At 49.6% G+C, this 18,470-nt stretch overlaps 1 protein-coding gene across 1 annotated transcript in view; it reads left to right on the forward strand.

Annotated features, from left to right (window-relative positions):
• The window catches only part of TUBE1 (tubulin epsilon 1), a 119,159-nt gene that overhangs the window by 50,748 nt on the left and 49,941 nt on the right, over positions 1 to 18,470 (forward strand). Inside the window, exons 7-8 of the mRNA XM_029595244.1 lie at positions 2,533 to 2,720; positions 7,430 to 7,602. Coding sequence (XP_029451104.1) covers positions 2,533 to 2,720; positions 7,430 to 7,602 — 361 coding nt within the window. The remainder of the gene's footprint in view (positions 1 to 2,532; positions 2,721 to 7,429; positions 7,603 to 18,470) is intronic.

An 18,470-nucleotide genomic window follows, 5' to 3' on the forward strand; every position in this document is an offset into this window, starting at 1 on the left:
ACTTAGAGATGGAGCCTGGCACCGATAGAAGAAGCTTGGTTGGGATTTGGTCGAGTGGGTGGTAAGAGGGTTTCATTTTCTTTATTAGGGATTCAATTTCCAGAGTGGAGGTGAGTTCAAATGAATCCAGTGAGGGTCCGGAATTTGAGGAGGGGGGGGGGCTGGAGTTGCGAGTGGAGGTAGAATTGAAAGGCAGGAGTGTTGCTAAGTTAGATATTTTGTTGTGGAAAAAAGTTGCCAGTTCGTTTGCCTTTACTTGTGCCTGTTCGTCTGGGATGCATGGGGTAGAGGTTTTTGTGAGCTCTGATACATAGGAGAATATAGAGCCTTAGGATCAAAGACAAGGTCATGTATTCTGTGACCATAGAAATCTTTTTTCGCTCGGAGAGTGGCGTTTCTGTATATGTGTAAGGCTGATTTGTATGCATTTAGTGTGCTCGGGCACGGGTTCTTACGCCATTTGTTTTCTCTTTGTCTGAGGTTTCGTTTAAGTTCTCTGAGTTCATCGGAGAACCATGGTTGTTTCCTATTAGGCGTCTGCTTGATTCTTCTGGCTGCCCGAGGGCATACTTTGTTCGCTATTGATTCTGTGATACTAAGCCATGAGTGGAGTGCCGAGTTGGGATCAGAGACTTCTAATTTGTGGAGTTCCTTTGTTAGAGGCTCGCTGAGGACTTCTGAGGAGCAGGATCTCCTATAGTGAACTGTAGATTGAGTGGGTTGTGCTTTGGGGTTTTCCTTGCTTGTGAGGGTGATAGTAATCAGAGAGTGGTCAGACCAGGGGACTGGTGTGCATTCCGGGGGGGGGGGGGGGGGGGGGGGGGGGGGGGGGGTGGTAGAGGGTGAAAAACTGGAGTTGATGAAGATGAGGTCAAGAATATGCCCTGCTTTATGGGTGGGCTTGTTGATGATTTGTGTGAAGCCCATGGCCTTGAGAGAGGTGAGGAATGCTTCGCAGTTAGTAGAGAGTGGGATTGAATCGGCATGGAGGTTGAAGTCCCCTAATATCAAAGCGGGGGCATCTAGGTTGATATGTTTGGCTATGATTTCAATTATGGGGGAGGCATCTGTGTCCAGGAGACCAGGTGGGGCGTAGATAAGGTGGATTTGCAGATGGTCGGATTTAAACAGGTCTAGTTCTAATTTAGAGGCTGACTTAATTGGTTGAAGGGTAAGCCTAAGTTCCTTTTTGGCCACTAGGAGCAAGCCGCCGCCTCTTTTTTTCTGTCTGGGAAGAGAGAAGACGTCGTATTGATGTATAGGTAGTTGGTTTGTCAGGGCTATATCTGTCGGTTTAAGCCAGGTTTCTCTTATGGTGCAGATGTCTGGGTTTGCGTCGAGGAGATAATCATTTAGAATGTGTGATTTTTTTTGTGATCGATTGAGCGTTAAATAAAGATACTGAGAGTAGTGCAAGACCCAGTAGTTGGGTAAGAGGGATATAGGGATAAGGGATATAGTGGTGCGTGTCCAGAGTGACGTGTGAGATTTTTCCTTGGTAAGGGCGCTGTGGTGGAGGATGGGAATCTGGTATCCTTGTGTCATGTTCCACTTGTGTTCAGGCTGGTCTGGCTTTGGTTGAGCATCTGTTTGTTGGCGCGAAGGGATTAGGGTGGGAATCCTGGGGAGTTGAAATTGGAAGTGTGAGGAGCGGGGTGTCCTGGTGGACTGGGAGAGGCTACGAGAGGATTGAGTGTCCTTATTCTGAGAGAGGATTGATGAATGAGGTCGTCCTTCTGCTGAGAGGGGAGGATGAATGAATGATGAGAGAGCGTCCGTCTGCTGAAGGGTGAGTGCCTGTCTGCTGAGTGAGGAAGGTGAGTGATGGGTGGGTGTCAGTCTGTAGATGTTATATGTCCGTCTGTAGAGTGAGTCCGCTGAGTGTTGATCGCGCTGTTTTCTTTATTTTTTTGTAGATCCTGTCCGGATCGGGGGGTGCTGGCGCGATGTGGCCGCTCTCCCTGTCTCAGGTCCACCTCCCCTGACCCCGATGTGTCAGCACCGAGAGTGCGGGGAGGGCCGACCTGGGTGGCAGAGAGCAGAGTGTTCTCGTGATTCTGCGATGGGTAGAGATCTTCATCTTCTGGATGTTTGACATGCTCTGTTGTGTTATTTGAAGGTCACTAATTCTTTCCAATGTTCGGACCATCTTTTTGTGTTGTTCAGTGGAGCGAAGAAAGGGGAGAAAGCATCGAAAGCTACTTTGGCCCAGTGGTTGAAAGAAGCTATTTCTTCAGCCTATATTTGTAAGGGTCGTCCTTCTATAGATAATCTTTCTGAATTGATTGTCATGAGCCTCATATTCAGAGGATGCTTGGAGTCTAACATTCCCTCACCATCATTTAGTATCAGTCCTAAAAAAGTGGATTAAAGGTGTGTGTTTCACAGCAGGGTTAGTTTTTGTTACTGCTGAGTTAACTTAAGTTGTAATGATGCATTAGTAAGGGATCCCAGAACCCTGTCAGGCAGTTGTTTCTCCATCTAACTCCTCTGAATGTCTCCATTTGTCCAACTCTCGTTATTCATTCTCAGGAACAGGCTCTGGGCTGGGCACCTTTGTGCTGAAGACTCTTGAAGAAGAATTCCCAGAGGTTTACAGATTCGTTACTTCGGTTTACCCTTCTGCTGAGGACGATGTCATCACATCTCCATACAACAGCGTTCTGGCCATGAAGGAACTGACGGAGCATGCGGACTGTGTTCTGCCAATAGATAACCAGGTAGGGAACCTCAAACGCAGCAGTTACTGATTTGTGTGTACCTGCACTCTTTGCTGGCTGTGACTCTTACAGAAAAGACCTACCATTTCCACCTGGTCTGTCATAAGAACATGCCATACTGGGCCATAAGAACATGCCATACTGGGTCAGACCAAGGTCCATCAAGCCCAGCATCCTGTCTCCAACAGTAGCCAATCCAGGCCATAAGAACCTGGCAAGTACCCAAAAACTAAATCTATCCCATGTTACAGTGGCTATTTTCTAAGTCAATTTAATTAAAAGCAGGTAATGGACTTCTCCAAAAACTTATCCAATCCTTTTTTAAACCCAGCTACACTAACTGCACTAACCACATCCCCCAGCAACAAATTCCAGAGTTTAATTGTGCTTTGAGTAAAAAAGAACTTTCTCCAATTAGTTTTAAATGTACCACATGCTAACTTCATGGTTTGCCCCTTGTCCTTCTGTTATCCAAAAGAGTAAATAACTGATTTACATTTGCCCGTTCTAGACTTCTCATGATTTTAAGCACTTCTATCATATCAGCCATCTCTTCTCCAAGCTGAACAGTCCTAACCTCTTTAGTCTTTCTTCATAGGGGAGCTGTTCCATCCCCTTTATCATTTTGTTCGCCTTTCTCTGTACCTTCTCTATTGCAACTATATCTTTTTTTGAGATGCGGCGACCAGAATTGTACACAGTATTCAAGGTGCGGTCTCACCATGGAGCGATATAGAGGCATTATGACATTTTTCGTTTTATTCACCATTCCCTTCCTAATAATTCCAAACATTCTGTTTTCTTTCTTGACTGCCGCAGCACACTGAACCAACAATTTCAATGTGTTATCCATTATGATGCCTAGATCGTTCTTGGGTTGTAGCTCCTAATATGGAACCTAACATTGTGTAACTATAGCATGAGTTATTTTTCCCTACTTGCACAATTAAGCTGTGGAATTTGTTGCCAGAAGATGTGGTTAGTGCAGTTAGTGTAGCTGGGTTTAAAAAAAGGTTTGGATAATTTCTTGGAGGAGAAGTCCATTAACTGCTATTAATCAAGTTGTCTTAAGAGTAGCCACTGCTTTTACTGGCATCAGTAGCGTGGGATAGACTTAGTGTTTGGGTACTTGCCAGGTACTTGTAGTCTGGATTGGCCACTGTTGGAAACAGGATGTTGGGCTTGATGGACCCTTTGTCTGATCCAGTATGGCAATTTCTTATGTTCTTACTGTTGGGATTGTGTTTGCTGAGTAATGGGCAGTGTTAGGTTTGTGCCACAAACAGTATTTGAAGTTTTGGGCAAAATGCTCCATTTTTGTCTCATCTGACCACAAAACTTTATCACACATTTTAGCCGGATCATTCTGATGTTTTTTGGCAAACTCCAGATGTGCTTTGATATGGTTTTTCTTCAGTAATGGCTTCTTTCTAGCTACTCTCCCATGCAGAGCTTATGTCAGAATGAACAATATGGAGCAGGCTTTTCTCTTGGGATTTGCCAGGGATTCTGGGCTCATTGGACTACTGGTCTAACACAGTATGGCACCACTTACATTCTTAATTACCTCTACCATATTAATGGCCTTCTTTAGATGTGGTCTCTAGAGCAGTGCACAGTACTCAAGGTGGTGTTGCAACAGAGACTTATAGAGAGGTACTAGTGATCTCTCTCTTTATGCACTCTCATATACCATTAGCTGATTAGCTTGAGGTCATTAGACATGCAGACTCCCCCAGGTTCTTTCTTATTTGGTTACTGCTAGTTTTTCACCTCCAAAAAGATATTTTGCCTTGGATTTTGGTATCTGAAATAGAGAAATTACACAGATGAATTTTTTCAGTCGGAACTGTCTGAATCTGGGAAAGTAGTCTCTCTCAAAGGAAGTCTACTCAGTGGCAGAAAAGGGAGTGCCAGTAATGTATCTGATGGCCTCCCACAACAATGCCAAGGTGTTCAGGTTCTTCAGTTGGAGGAAAGAGTTTAACTTCAGGAGAGGAGATTCTGATTCAGGAGTAGCCAATAAAGGGGCTACTTTGTCTTTCCTCCATGGCCTTTGGTGGGCAGAATGTTGCAAAGCCAGTTAATTTTCTTGCTGATGTTTAAATCGAAATTGTGTAAATTGGTTGTACATAAAATCATTTTGAGATAGCTTAAGGTGTCCAGTTCCTTTCAGAAGCTGGACAGATTATTTGTCCTGTTTAGCAGACCTCGTACAATTGAGGCGGCTTCTAAATACTCTGTAGCCAGATGGATTAAGGAAGTTATTGGCACATTACATACTGACCATAGACTATGAGTTCCAGAAAAGGTGAGGTGTGCATTAACAGGTAGATTTTAATTGCCCAGTGCACGTATATCCCCGGGGGTTATGTGCTCCAACAGAGCAGTAAGCAACAAAACAACAACAACAAAAAAGGTACGAGTCTGTTTAGGGGTGGGGAGGAGAGGGGAAGAGGAAGGGAATATGGGTAGGGGGTAGGGAAGTGGGAGAGGCCTGATCTCATCGCCGCGCGTAGTTTTATAAAATTAGGTTCCCCTGCATGCACGCCGCCCACACATGAGCGCACGGCCAGGGGGATTTTATAATATGCGCAGTGGCACACGCATGTTATAAAATCGGCACGTCCATGTGTGCACGCCGGGAAGCGCGCGCACATGAACACGCACGCGCACCTTTTAAAATTTACTCCTTAATGAAAGCACAAGCAGCTTCCTTTGCTGAATCTAGGGTGATCTCCCCAGAGAATATTTGCAAGTCAGTGACTTGATTGTCCTTGCATTCTTTGCTGAGATTACCACTTAGATGTCTGGGCTAGGAAGGATGCTGTTTTGGGGTAGAGGGACTTGAGAGGAACCTGGACCTCCTCCCAGCCAGTATGAGGGAAGGTTGGGTACATTCCATTCATCTGGGTTAGGATAGCAGGATAAGGAAATTTAATCTTACTGATTTCCTTTCCTTGAATTCTGCCATATCAGCCCAGAATCCTCTCAGATTGGGCTACGCTGGCAAAAGTACAAAAATTACAACAGTGCATTGGGAGAACAGAAGAAAGCAGGACTTGTTAGTCCCTTCCCAAGAGTGAGGAGTAGTTCCTATTGCTAAAAAGGAGTAGCCTAGTGGTTAGAGCATTGGGCCTTGAATCCAGGTCCAAGTCCCACTCAGGTACTGCAGGAAAATTACTCCACATCCAGAACAAAAGAAAAAGAGTTTACTTTGCCCTTGGTATGGGCCTCTACAGGTTGCACAAAGCACAGCTGCAAGGGTATCACTGGCAATCCATGAGCACATCACTCCCATTTTAGCAACATTAATTGGCTTCCTGTCGTTAAAATTATATTCAAATTATTGAACTCTGATTCATCATTACGACTTAGCTCGACCCTCTGTATTTATAAACCTGCTAGACATTTGTGCTCAGCTAATAAACTTACTCAAGGTCTCAGCTCCAAAACAAGACACCAAGCTGCCAGAGCACTTGCATGCTATAAATTGTATTAAGACCTGTAGGAAGCTACTGAAGACGTTACTCTTTACCCAAGCATTTGAATCAAATCAGTAGCGCAACAGAAAGTTCACTAATGTGGTTATGTTTAAGTATATGTATATATACCTGTTACTCTGATATATTTTAATGTGTTCTCTGTTTCCTATGTGTCTTTTACTCCCCTTTTTTATACTTTATGTACATTCTACAATTGTAATCTACCATGAAACTGTCGTATTTGTGCGAAATAGAAATGCTTTTAAATAAATAACTGGATTAGAAACTGGCTGAGTGGGAGATGAAAAGGGTTGTGGTAAATGGAGTTTTCTCTGAGGAGGGGTTTATTACTAGCAGTGTGCCTCAGGGATCAGTCCTTAGTCCAGTTCTTTTCAACATTTTCATGAGCAACATTACAGAAGGATTGTCGGGAAAGGTTTGTCTTTTTGCTGATAATACCAAAATCTGTAAGCCAGGAAGGTGTGGAAAATAGGAGGTGGTATCTAGCAAAGCTCAAGAAATGGTCTACGGCAGTGATGGTGAACTCCAGTCCTCGAGTGCCCCAAACAGGCCAGGTTTTCAGGATATGCATGAGAAAGATTTGCTATCACTGCCTCCATTTGCATGCATACCTCCAAGGTTTCCATGCACAGAGGCAAGACTCAATGGAAAGGAGGCTCTAAAACGAGGGCTCATGGGACGAGGGTGAAAGGGGATACACTCAGGAGTAATCTTAGGAAATATTTCTTTAGAGAGAGGGCAGTGGATGCATGAAACAGCCTCCCACTTAGTGGTGAAGACCAAAAAAAAAAAATTCTCTAGTACCTGAATGTAATCTGCTTTGAAGTGGCTGAAAGATGAAATATTTATCCAATAAATATACATATATATATATATATATATATCACAAAAACAATATCTAAATTCAAGAAAGAATGGGATAAAAGCAAGGGATCTCTGAAGGAGTGATGGGAATTGTGAAGCTAAATTTGTTGGGCGGATGGGCACTAGATGGGCCAGTCTTTTTCTGTTGCCACATTTCATTGGTTCTATGTAATAAAAAATGTATTTGTTTGCCATTTATTTTTAAATGTTTGCTATTCTGATGATTGGTTTGTTGATTAGCTTGGGCAAAGTTATACTAACTGGGTTTACTGTTGCAGCAGCTTGTACTGTGAGTGTTGTCACAGAAATCATGAAATTTCTCCTTGTCTGTTTTCAAAGTCTTTGGTTGAGATTGTGAACAAAATTCATCAGATGACTAGCTGTGGAATTGCTAGGACAGGCGTGAAGCAGAACAGCCTTGTGAGTTCCAGCAAAGGATGTGTTAAAGAGGCTGAGAAACCATTCGACAGCATGAACAACATCGTGGCTACTTTACTACTCCACCTGACCAGGTAAAAGAGGTTGCAGCCGGCTCACTGGGGCTGCCCAAAAGGCTCTGATCTCTAGACTAGGAATCACACCTACTTGCCAGGTCCTTGTGGCCTGGTTTGGCCTCTGTTGGAAACTTGATGGACCCTTGGTCTGACCTAGCATGGCAATTTCTTATGTTCTTATAAGATTTTGTTTGTTAGAATTAAGCAGGTACCCACCCCCATTTTCCCCTAATAAAAAGATGATGGAAAGCATTTTCCTACAAATTTTTTTTTATTTTTTTATTGTTCATGCCAAAACAGTCCAGACAAGTAAGTTATGTCCCCCTGCCAGCAGACAGAGGAAGAGAAAGCTCAAGTTGATTTCACTCTCATCATAGGGGTCTGGTACTGCCTTCACCTTTTCAGTATTTCTGTCTCCAGCAGATGGTACAGACATGGACTGGTGCTGCAGCTTGGAGTAGGCTGCTTCTGAGACTGCTCTAGTCTCTGGTTCCTGGTGCAACGTAGACAGAGTTTTGGGGACACTCCAGGAGATGGTCCTCTTGGGACTGATTTTCCTTGTTGCCCTTTGGAACAGAGTCTGGCACCCTGGGAGGTTCCTGATGGCTTATTTCCCTTGGTGGCTCCAGCAGCAGGAGCTACTGACAGCACATGCTCTCTCTATTCTTGGAGAGTAATGGGGAGGCAGTAAACTTTGTTAAAAAGAAAAAAGACTTAAAGCAGAGACTCTTCCCTAGACTGCCTCTCTCCTATGATGCTGTAGGTTTTGGACACAATTTGAGGTCTGAAGTGACCCCCCTTTGCACTCCCTCCCTCTGCTTGCTTCCAGTTTGGCTGTAAAAAGAAAAAAATGTAAACAAGCAAGACAGTGTCATAAGTAAGACTCAGTGGCTCAGGTACATTCTGCCTGGTTTGAGTAGGCAGGCACCAAGAAGTGGGTTCAATCCATGGAGGGCCAGCACCTGTCAAATGCAAATGCACCAGCACAATGCAATCCAATCCTATCCCATCCTTTTCCCACTAATTTCAATCTTTCTTATTTCCCCCACCCTATGCCCACAAATCTCTCTGTCCTTCCTTCAGTTTCTCACGATTCCTCCACCCTCTTCACACTAGTTTTCTATCAGTCTTCCCACCAATGTGTCTTGCAATCTTCCCATCCTACCCTACCAGCCTCAGTCTCTCGCTCTCTCTCTTTCTCTCTGTCCCCTCACCCTTTCCCCAACATTCTCTCTTTTGGCAGCTCCAGCATAACATTCCCCCACCCCAACAATGATGATGCAGCATCTCTAACATAACACTTCCCACCCAGCCTCCTGTTCTACTCCCTCTCCTTCCCATCCTCTGCACCAGGATCCCCTTGTTCCCTGTACGTACCAGGATCAGTCCAGATGGTGGGTTATGTCCCCCGTCCAGCAGAGGGAGTCAGACAAAACTTCGAAGGGTGCTGACACATAAGCCAGTGCACCCTCTACAGGAGCTCAGTATTTCTCTGACTCCAGCAGAGGAGAGTAGGGGAACCTGGCGCTTCCCCTGGATGAGCATTAGTCTTGCTTTAATTTTCTTTCTCAGCTTGTTCTTCTGTGGTTGGATCAAGTTAGTTTACTTTAAAAAAAAAAAAATCAAGTTTTGCTTTAGTGTGAGGTTGTCGAGCCTGTCTTGCAGTCAGTTCTGTCTCTATTCTTTCTTTCCCGCGTTTTCCCTGCATCTTTGCCTGGGGGTAAGTTGGCTGTTGTTTTTTGGTTTCAGGAGTTTTTCCTTCTGCAGCTGCGATTACAGCGGGAAGCTGGTGGTGCCAGCCTCTCCTCGCTCTGCCGCCAGTAGCCCCGCGGTCCCGCGATGTTTTGATTCCCCGGGACCGCCTCAGCAGGGAAGGGGGTGATTCCCCTGCTGCCACCGGGGGCACTTGGGGAAGCGGAGGTGAGGTCGATTCCCGCTCCCCGCGGCATTTTCGAGGCATCCGGCCCCCCACCCACGCCTCGCCCCCCCCCCCCTCCTTCCCGGCCGCCTCAGACCATGCCACAGCCGTCCCGCTGTTCGGCCTGCGGTGAGCCGGGGTCCAGACTATCGAGGGGGGCATCCGTTCCATGTGCCTCCCCGGCGGGGAAGGCACCTCCGGGCCGCAAAATCGCTTGTCTTGCCGCGCTACGGCGCACCGGGGGCAGTGTGGGCCGGCCCCTTCGCCGCCTTTGGCGGGAACGGCGGCCATCTTGGATCCCCCGGATTGCGTCTCTCAGCCATTCGGAGGGGAGGGGCAGGTTTTCTTCAACAGTTCCCCTCCGATTTTAACACCGGTGGCTAGCCTTGATGCCAGGGCCCTTCCAGAGGACCCCCTGCCCGCTCCTCCCCGGGCCTTCCAATATTCTCACAGGACAAGCAGGATGGTTGTCCTCACAAATGGGTGACATCGAGGATGGAGCCCACCACGGAAAACTTCTGTCAAAGTTTAAACAGAACTTTGACTGGCCCCTACTGGGCATGCCCAGCAAGGCACTGACCCTGCAGCCAGCAGGGGTCTCCCTTCAGTCTTCTTTTTTCCGCGCAGCAGTTGCCACGCGGTGAAAGGAGCTCTCTTACCACGTTCCTGACAGGAATTCGGTATTTTTCTATCCGAAGAAAATTTGCCCCTCAGGGGTCTCCCTTCGACAAATTTTTGTCACTTTCGCGGAAACCGGTAAGTTTTTTCCCTTTTTTAATCGGCGGCCGTCGATTTTGGCCCTTGAGGCCTGTGGGAACTTACTGAGCCCGCGCCTAAATTTGGCCTTAAGCCATGGCGACGGGGTTCCGTCGATGTCCGGATTGTACCCGGACTATGTCCATCACTGACCCCCATAGGGTTTGTGTTTTATGTTTGGGTAGTGAGCATGATGTCCTGACTTGCACCAAATGTGCCTTAATGACACCTAAGGGTCGCAAGGCCAGGATGGAGAAGATGGGGCTCCTCTTCCATGCACCCACCCCAACGCCATCGATAGCATCGACGTCATCGGAACCGGCACCGTCGAAGTTGCACCACCATCGCCAACCCGCCGGTGACCGTCCACCATCGATGACTTCTCGGCCGTCGACTCCTGTCCCCTCCCCGGATGACCGAGGAGATCGGAAGGATAAGCATCGCCATCGACGGCACAAGTCTCGGCCCGTCGAGGATCCGCAACCATCGACCTCTGAACAGGCCGAGCCACCGAAGAAAAAGCCTCGGTCGGACCTGGCACCGTCCACGTCTCGTTCGCAGGCACCGAGGAAACCCTCACCCTCCCGGGGTGCGGGGGCCGTGATCCCACCGGTTACGGTGGTCCCTCCGGCCCTGCCTCAGCCTCCCTCTCCCGTCGAGCCGGGTATGCTTACCCCTGGTCTCCGGGCAGAACTGGACCGGCTGGTCCAGGAGGCCATCGAGAATGCGATGCGAAGATTCCAGCCTCCACCGGCACCGCCTCCGGCACCGATTCCGGCACCGCCTCAGGCACCGACCTCAGCACCGACTCTGCCACCGAGGATGGAACCGACCACCGAGCCTATAGTGGAAGCGTTGGCACCGATACTAAATCGTATGGAGGCACTTATGCGCGCCCTTCCATCGGTGATTTCATTAGCACCGACTACACCATCATCTCCGGAAGGACATTCATCGACAGGAAAAACACCGTTCCGGATTCCTCCGTCCGGTGTCGTTCCATCGGTGCCTTCACATACCTTTCCACCGATTTATCCTTCGGCTCCATCGATTCCAAGATCGGCACCGATTCCATCGGTGGCCCCGAAGCCCTCGATGCCGTTCACTGTTCCGCTTGCAGCACCGGTTCCATCGATGCCTTTGGATCCTCTACCAGGTCCTTCAGGACAGCAAACCTTACATGATCCTTATGATACCTGGGGTGATGATTCATCTTCAGATACAGATTTACCATCCCCACCATCTCCTACAGAGAGTAGAAAACGATCTCCTCCTGAAGATCTCTCCTTTATAAATTTTGTAAAGGAGATGTCAGAAGTTGTGCCTTTTCAGCTGCAATCTGAGACCGATGACAGGCACCAAATGATGGAGCTGCTCCAATTTCTGGATGCCCCCAAGATCATCGCTTCCATCCCCATTCACCAAGTATTTCTGGATCTTTTAAAGAAAAACTGGGAATCACCTTCATCTGTGTCACCAGTCAATAAAAAAGCTGACTCAACCTACCTCGTTCAGTCAGCACCAGGATTTCAGAAGTCTCAACTGGATCATCGCTCTGTTGTAGTTGAGTCTGCGCAAAAGAAAGCCAAGCGTTTAAAGCCACACTCTTCCACTCCCCCTATCAAGGACAACCAATTTCTTGATAGTGTGGGAAGGAAAGTGTATCATGGGGCTATGTTGATATCTCGTATAGCTTCATACCAACTTTATATGACTCAGTACAACAGAGCTATCCTTAAACAAATGCAGGACTACGCTGACACCTTACCGGACCAATACCAGCCACAGCTTCAAGCCCTCCTTCACAAAGGATTTGAAGCTGGGAAGCACGAGATCCGAACGGCCTACGATATCTTCGATGCTTCCACGAAAGTCTCAGCTACTGCCATCTCAGCCAGACGTTGGGCTTGGTTAAAATCATCCAACCTTCGCCCAGAGGTTCAGGATCGTCTAGCCGATTTACCCTGCTTAGGGGATAATCTGTTCGGAGAACAGATTCAACAAATTGTGGCGGAATTGAAGGATCACCACGAGACGTTGAAACAACTTTCGTCTGTTCCATCTGAGGTATCCTCCAAACCACCACCTAAGAAGGACTCCAAAAAGTCATTCTTTCGGCCACGTCGTTATTACCCTCCGTCGACTAGGCCTCGTCCGGCTCGATCCTCCACCAGACCTCAGCCACGCCAACCTCGGAAACAAAGACCTGCTGTAGCCCCACCCCCCGGGCCTGCGGCAGGCCTTTGACTTCCCGACTCGGAGCACATGCCATATCCCACTCCCCCACATCCCTGTAGGGGGTCGTCTGTGCCACTTTCTACAGCATTGGATACGGATTACCTCAGACCAGTGGGTGCTGGCGATTATCGCACAGGGTTACCACCTCAATTTCATAACTCTTCCGGCAGACTCCCCGCCGCTTCAAGCGTGGAGTCTATCCAGCCATTTGGCTCAATTACAACAGGAAGTATCTCTTCTTCTGCAATCAAATGCTATAGAACTCGTTCCTCCCTCTCAACGAGGCAAGGGATTCTATTCCAGATACTTCCTAATTCCAAAGAAATCAGGAGGGCTACGTCCAATTTTAGACCTTCGAGCCCTCAACAAGTACCTTCAAAAAGAAAAATTCAAGATGGTAACCCTGGGCACGTTACTCCCTCTGCTGCAGAAAGGGGATTGGCTATGCTCCCTCGACCTCAAGGAAGCTTATACCCATATTGCGATAACACAATCCCATCGCAAATATCTGCGGTTTCTCGTAGGCCGCGACCATTATCAATACCGAGTACTGCCTTTCGGTCTGGCATCTGCTCCACGGGTCTTCACCAAATGCCTCGTAGTTGTAGCAGCATTCCTCAGGAAGGAAGGTGTCCACGTATACCCCTATCTGGACGACTGGCTGATCAGGGCCTCCACCCCTCAGATTGCCCGGTCCTCCCTACAATTGACAATCAACACACTCCTTTCCTTAGGGTTTCTTGTCAATTACGAGAAATCTTGCTTCGTCCCATCTCAAACCTTATCTTTCATTGGGGCAGACTTGGACACCTTACAGGCAAAGGCCTACCTTCCGCTACAACGGGTCCAAACTCTCATGTCCCTAGCTCACCAGCTCCAGTCTCAAGACACTGCCACAGCTCGCCAATTCCTAGTTCTCCTAGGACACATGGCATCCTCGGTTCAAGTCACTCCCATGACCAGACTAGCCATGAGGGTAACACAATGGACTCTACGACAACAATGGATTCAAGCTTTTCAGCCTCTGTCCTCCATAATCACAGTCACACAAGCGCTGCGCCTATCCTTAACTTGGTGGACGACTCAGGTCAACCTCCTTCAGGGCTTACCCTTTCTTCCACCGGATCCGCAAGTTATCCTAACCACCGACGCTTCCCACATCGGTTGGGGGGCCCATGTGGACAATTTTCAAACCCAAGGGTTATGGTCCAAAGAGGAAGCCGAACACCAGATCAATTTCCTGGAACTTCGAGCAATCCGCTATGCGCTCCGCACTTTCAAAGATCATCTCTTTCATCAGATAATCTTAATCCAGACGGACAACCAAGTGGCCATGTGGTACATAAACAAGCAGGGAGGCACAGGCTCCTTCCTTCTGTGTCAGGAAGCTGCGCAGATCTGGGCGGAAGCCCTCTCCCACTCTATGTACCTCAGGGCCACTTACCTGCCGGGAGTAGACAATGTATTGGCAGACCGGCTGAGCCGTGTCTTCCGACCGCACGAGTGGTCACTCGATCCTCTGATAGCGACCTCTCTGTTTCACAAGTGGGGTTCTCCCCGCATAGACCTCTTTGCGTCCCCTCAGAACCACAAAGTGGACGATTACTGCTCTCTCATTCGGAGCCAGAACTCTCGGCCGAGGGATGCATTCTCCCTCAAGTGGACAACCGGTCTGCTCTACGCATTCCCCCCACTTCCTCTTGTGTCAAAGACTCTCGTGAAGCTACGCCAGGACGGAGGAACCATGATCCTGATAGCACCTTACTGGCCACGCCAAGTATGGTTTCCAATACTCCAGGATCTCTCCATCCGCAGGCACATTCCTCTGGGAAAGGACCCGCATCTGCTCACTCAAAACGACGGATGCCTCCTCCATCCCAACCTCCAAGCCTTGTCCCTGACGGCATGGATGTTGAAAGGTTAGTCCTTCAGCCTTTCAACCTTTCAGATTCCGTTTCTCGAGTCCTGATAGCTTCACGAAAGCCTTCCACAAGAAAGTCTTACTCATACAAATGGAAAAGGTACACATCATGGTGCACTTCTCAGTCCCTTGATCCCCTTTCCTGTCCAATTTCCAAATTCTTGGACTATTTATGGCATCTCTCTGAATCAGGTCTTAAAACCTCTTCCATTAGGATGCATGTCAGTGCGGTAGCCGCCTTCCATAAAGGTGTACAGGGTGTCCCTATTTCAGTACAACCCCTAGTAACCCGTTTTCTTAAAGGCTTGCTCCATCTGAAGCCACCCTTACGGCCTCCGGCCCCATCCTGGGACCTTAATCTGGTTCTTGGTCGTCTAATGAAACCTCCTTTCGAACCTCTGCACTCCTGTGAGTTAAAGTATCTCACATGGAAAGTGTTATTCCTTTTGGCTATCACTTCAGCTCGCAGGGTTAGTGAATTACAGGCCCTAGTTACCTATCCGCCTTACACTAAACTCCTGGAGGACCGGGCGGTACTCCGCACTCACCCTAAATTTTTACCTAAGGTAGTTTCTGAGTTTCATATCAATCAATCCATCATACTACCTATCTTTTTTCCCAGGCCCCACTCCAACTCTGGAGAACAGACCCTGCATACCCTAGACTGTAAACGAGCTCTAGCCTTTTACCTAGACCGTACAGTTTCTCACAGGAAGAGCACTCAATTATTCGTCTCTTTCCATCCTAACAAGTTAGGACAACCTGTGGGTAAGCAGGCTCTTTCCTCCTGGTTGGCGGACTGCATTTCTTTCTGCTATGAGCAGGCTGGCATTCCTTTCCAAGACCGTGTCAAAGCACACTCTGTGAGGGCCATGGCTACGTCAGTGGCACACCTTCGATCGGTGCCGCTTCCTGACATCTGCAGGGCTGCAACCTGGAGTTCTCTCCATACCTTTGCAGCCCACTATTGTTTGGACAAAGCTGGAAGACAGGACTCCATCTTCGGCCAATCTGTCTTGAGTAACCTTTTTCCAACCTGATGTACCAACACCCTTCCACCTTCCCGGTAGGGTGCGGATGCCCTTTCCCAAATTCCACCCCACTTGTACTGCCTGTTGCACGTCGTTGGGTGCATTTGGTGCAAGTCAGGACATCCTCAGCTCGGTACTCACCCATTTGTGAGGACAACCATCCTGCTTGTCCTGTGAGAAAGCAAATGTTGCTTACCTGATGTAACAGGTGTTCTCACAGGACAGCAGGATGTTAGTCCTCACGAAACCCGCCCGCCACCCCGCGGTGTTGGGTTCGTTTTGTTTTTACTTTCTAGGCACTGCCTGTAGCTTTGAAAATCAGACTGAAGGGAGACCCCTGCTGGCTGCAGGGTCAGTGCCTTGCTGGGCATGCCCAGTAGGGGCCAGTCAAAGTTCTGTTTAAACTTTGACAGAAGTTTTCCGTGGTGGGCTCCATCCTCGATGTCACCCATTTGTGAGGACTAACATCCTGCTGTCCTGTGAGAACACCTGTTACATCAGGTAAGCAACATTTGCTTTCTCACCAGACTTCATTGTGCTTATGCACAATGCATACCTCCAGCGTTTGGAAGCCCCAGGGCGCCTTCCCAGGAGCCCCCTTCCGCCAAGGCCCCCCGCCTCACGGATCTTCCGCTGGGGGACCAGAGCGCACCAGGCAGTGTCTCAGGGACTACACATGGGGGCCCCAGGGTCCACTTTGCCCCTTCCGCACGGGGAGGAGCGGGCGCATACCCGGACCAGGGGGGAGACCCCCCCCCCCGGATCAGCCGGATGATCCCCTAGCTGAGCCACAGCTAGAGGGAGGCGACCCGCGGGTGCTCCACATCTTCGGGAGAGACGAACTTGAGAATCTCCAGATCCTGCAGGAGTTGGATCTTCATCCCCCACCTGAGCCGCTGGGACCCTCTGCTCCAGTGGTGCATTGTCAGCTAGAAAGGGGGACCCGGTCCTGGCGGGGTAGCACCCCTGGTCTCGGGCCTTTCACGCTCATTCCTCATTTCTACAACTATTGACCAGGGAGTGGGACTGTCCCAAATCCTTCCTAAAGGTCGGACGGGCTATGGAGAAGCTCCATCCTCTCCTGGAGGACTTCCTGGACTTGCTCAAGGGGCCAAAAGTGGATTCAGCGGTGCCGGCGTTTACCAAGAGGACGACTATCCCTGTCCCGGGTGGCATGGCCCTTCGGGACCTCCAGGACAGGAAGCTAGAAATCTGCCTCAAGAGAGTCTTTGAAGTCTCGGCACATGGATTGCCCGCGGCCGCCTGCAGCTCCCTCGCCCAGAGGGCGAGTCTCCGTGGGGTTCAACAGCCGCTCACATCTCAATCCCTGCCACCTGAGGAGGCGACTCCGGCTGACCGCCTAGTGTCGGCCATAGCATACAGGGCGGACGCCCAATATGCTTCGTTCCGAGTCTTGGCGAGATCTATGGACTCTGCGGTGTCAGCGAGACATCTTCTGTGACTCCGCAACTGGTCGGCAGGCTCCTCCTCCAAGACCAGCCTGGGCTCGCTTCCTTGCAAAGGCAAGTTTCGCTTTGGGGAAGACCTCGATCAGATCATCAAGTCTCTGGCAGAGAGTACGGTCCACCGGTTGCCTGAGGATCGTCGGAGGACTTCCAGGGCCTTCAATCCCTCCAGGTCGCGACCCCGGGCTCAGAGTCATTACCGGGGATACTGACCAGTGGGGCCCAGGGCGTCTTCTTCCAGATCCCAGTCCTGGACCCGTTCCTTTCGAGATTGCAGGCCCGCCCGGGAGGGGGCAGGTCAGGGGACCCTCGACAAATCCTCTCAATGATGTCAGGCTCACCCACTCCTCTCTCCCTCGGAACAGGGGTCGCATCTCCCTCTTCTATGAGGAGTGGGTGCACATTACCTCAGTCCAGTGGGTCCTCGACATTTTAAGGAACAGCTACGCATTAGAGTTTGCCCGCCTGCCAAGGGACCGGTTTCTCTTCTCTCCTTGCGGTTCGTTTCACAAGAGGCTAGCGGTACGACAGCCCCTAGACCGCCTCCAGATGCTAGGGGCCATTCAGCCTGTCCCCTCCAGTGAGGTGGGCTCTGGCCATTATTCCATCTACTTCGTCGTACCCAGGAAGGACCGGTCTTGTCGTGCAATCCTGGATCGCAAGGAGGTCAACAAGTCCCTCAGGGTGCTCCGTTTCCACATGGAGAGCCTGCGCTTCTTCATCGCGGCGGTACATCAGGGGGAATTTTCCGGCCTCCCGGGACCTGACAGAAGCCTATCTCCACATTTCCATGCTCCCGGCTCATCGGCGGTTCTTTCGCTTCAAGATCCTGGATCAACCCCTTCAGGTCCGGGCTCTTCCTTTCAGCCTGGCGGCCGCCCCGCAACCTTTCACAAAGATCATGGCGGTGGTGGTGGCGTCTCTGAGGCGAGAGGTGATCTTTGTCCATCCCTACCTGGATGACTGGCTCATTCGGGCGAAGTCCTTCGCGCAGGGACAGGCGGCAGTCTCCAGGGTCGTACAGCTCCTCCCATCCTTGGGCTGGGTAGTGCACTTCACCAAGAGTTACCTCACACCCTCTCAGTCCTTGGACTTTTTGGGAGCACGGTTCGATACTCTTCAGGGCAAGGTCTTACTGTGCCCAGACACAACTCAGGCCTTTCGGGAACAGATACAACGTTTTATTATGCTGCCAGCACCCACGTCTTGGGACTATCTACAGATCCTAGGGTCTATGGCGTTCACGATCGACCTCGTCCCTTGGGTTTTTGCTCACCTATGGCCGTTTCAGGCGGCCCTGCTATCCCGCTGGAAGCCGGTCTCGCAGGACTACCAATTTGTTCCACCTCTCCCCCAGCAGGTCAAGGATAGCTTGCGTTGGTGGCTGGACCCGCGGCATCTGGCATAAGGTCTTTCGCTCGAGATCCCGGATTGGGTGGTAGTCACCACCGATGCCAGTCTGTCCAGATGGGGGACAGTTTGCGGGCACAGCTGCCTCAGGGTGCCACGTTTTCGCATGAAGACGTTACGGTCAGTCATTGCCCTCGGTAAGAAAA

This window comes from Rhinatrema bivittatum, chromosome 3 (genome assembly GCF_901001135.1).
Source record: "Rhinatrema bivittatum chromosome 3, aRhiBiv1.1, whole genome shotgun sequence".
In the NCBI taxonomy this organism is placed as follows: Eukaryota; Metazoa; Chordata; class Amphibia; order Gymnophiona; family Rhinatrematidae; genus Rhinatrema; species Rhinatrema bivittatum.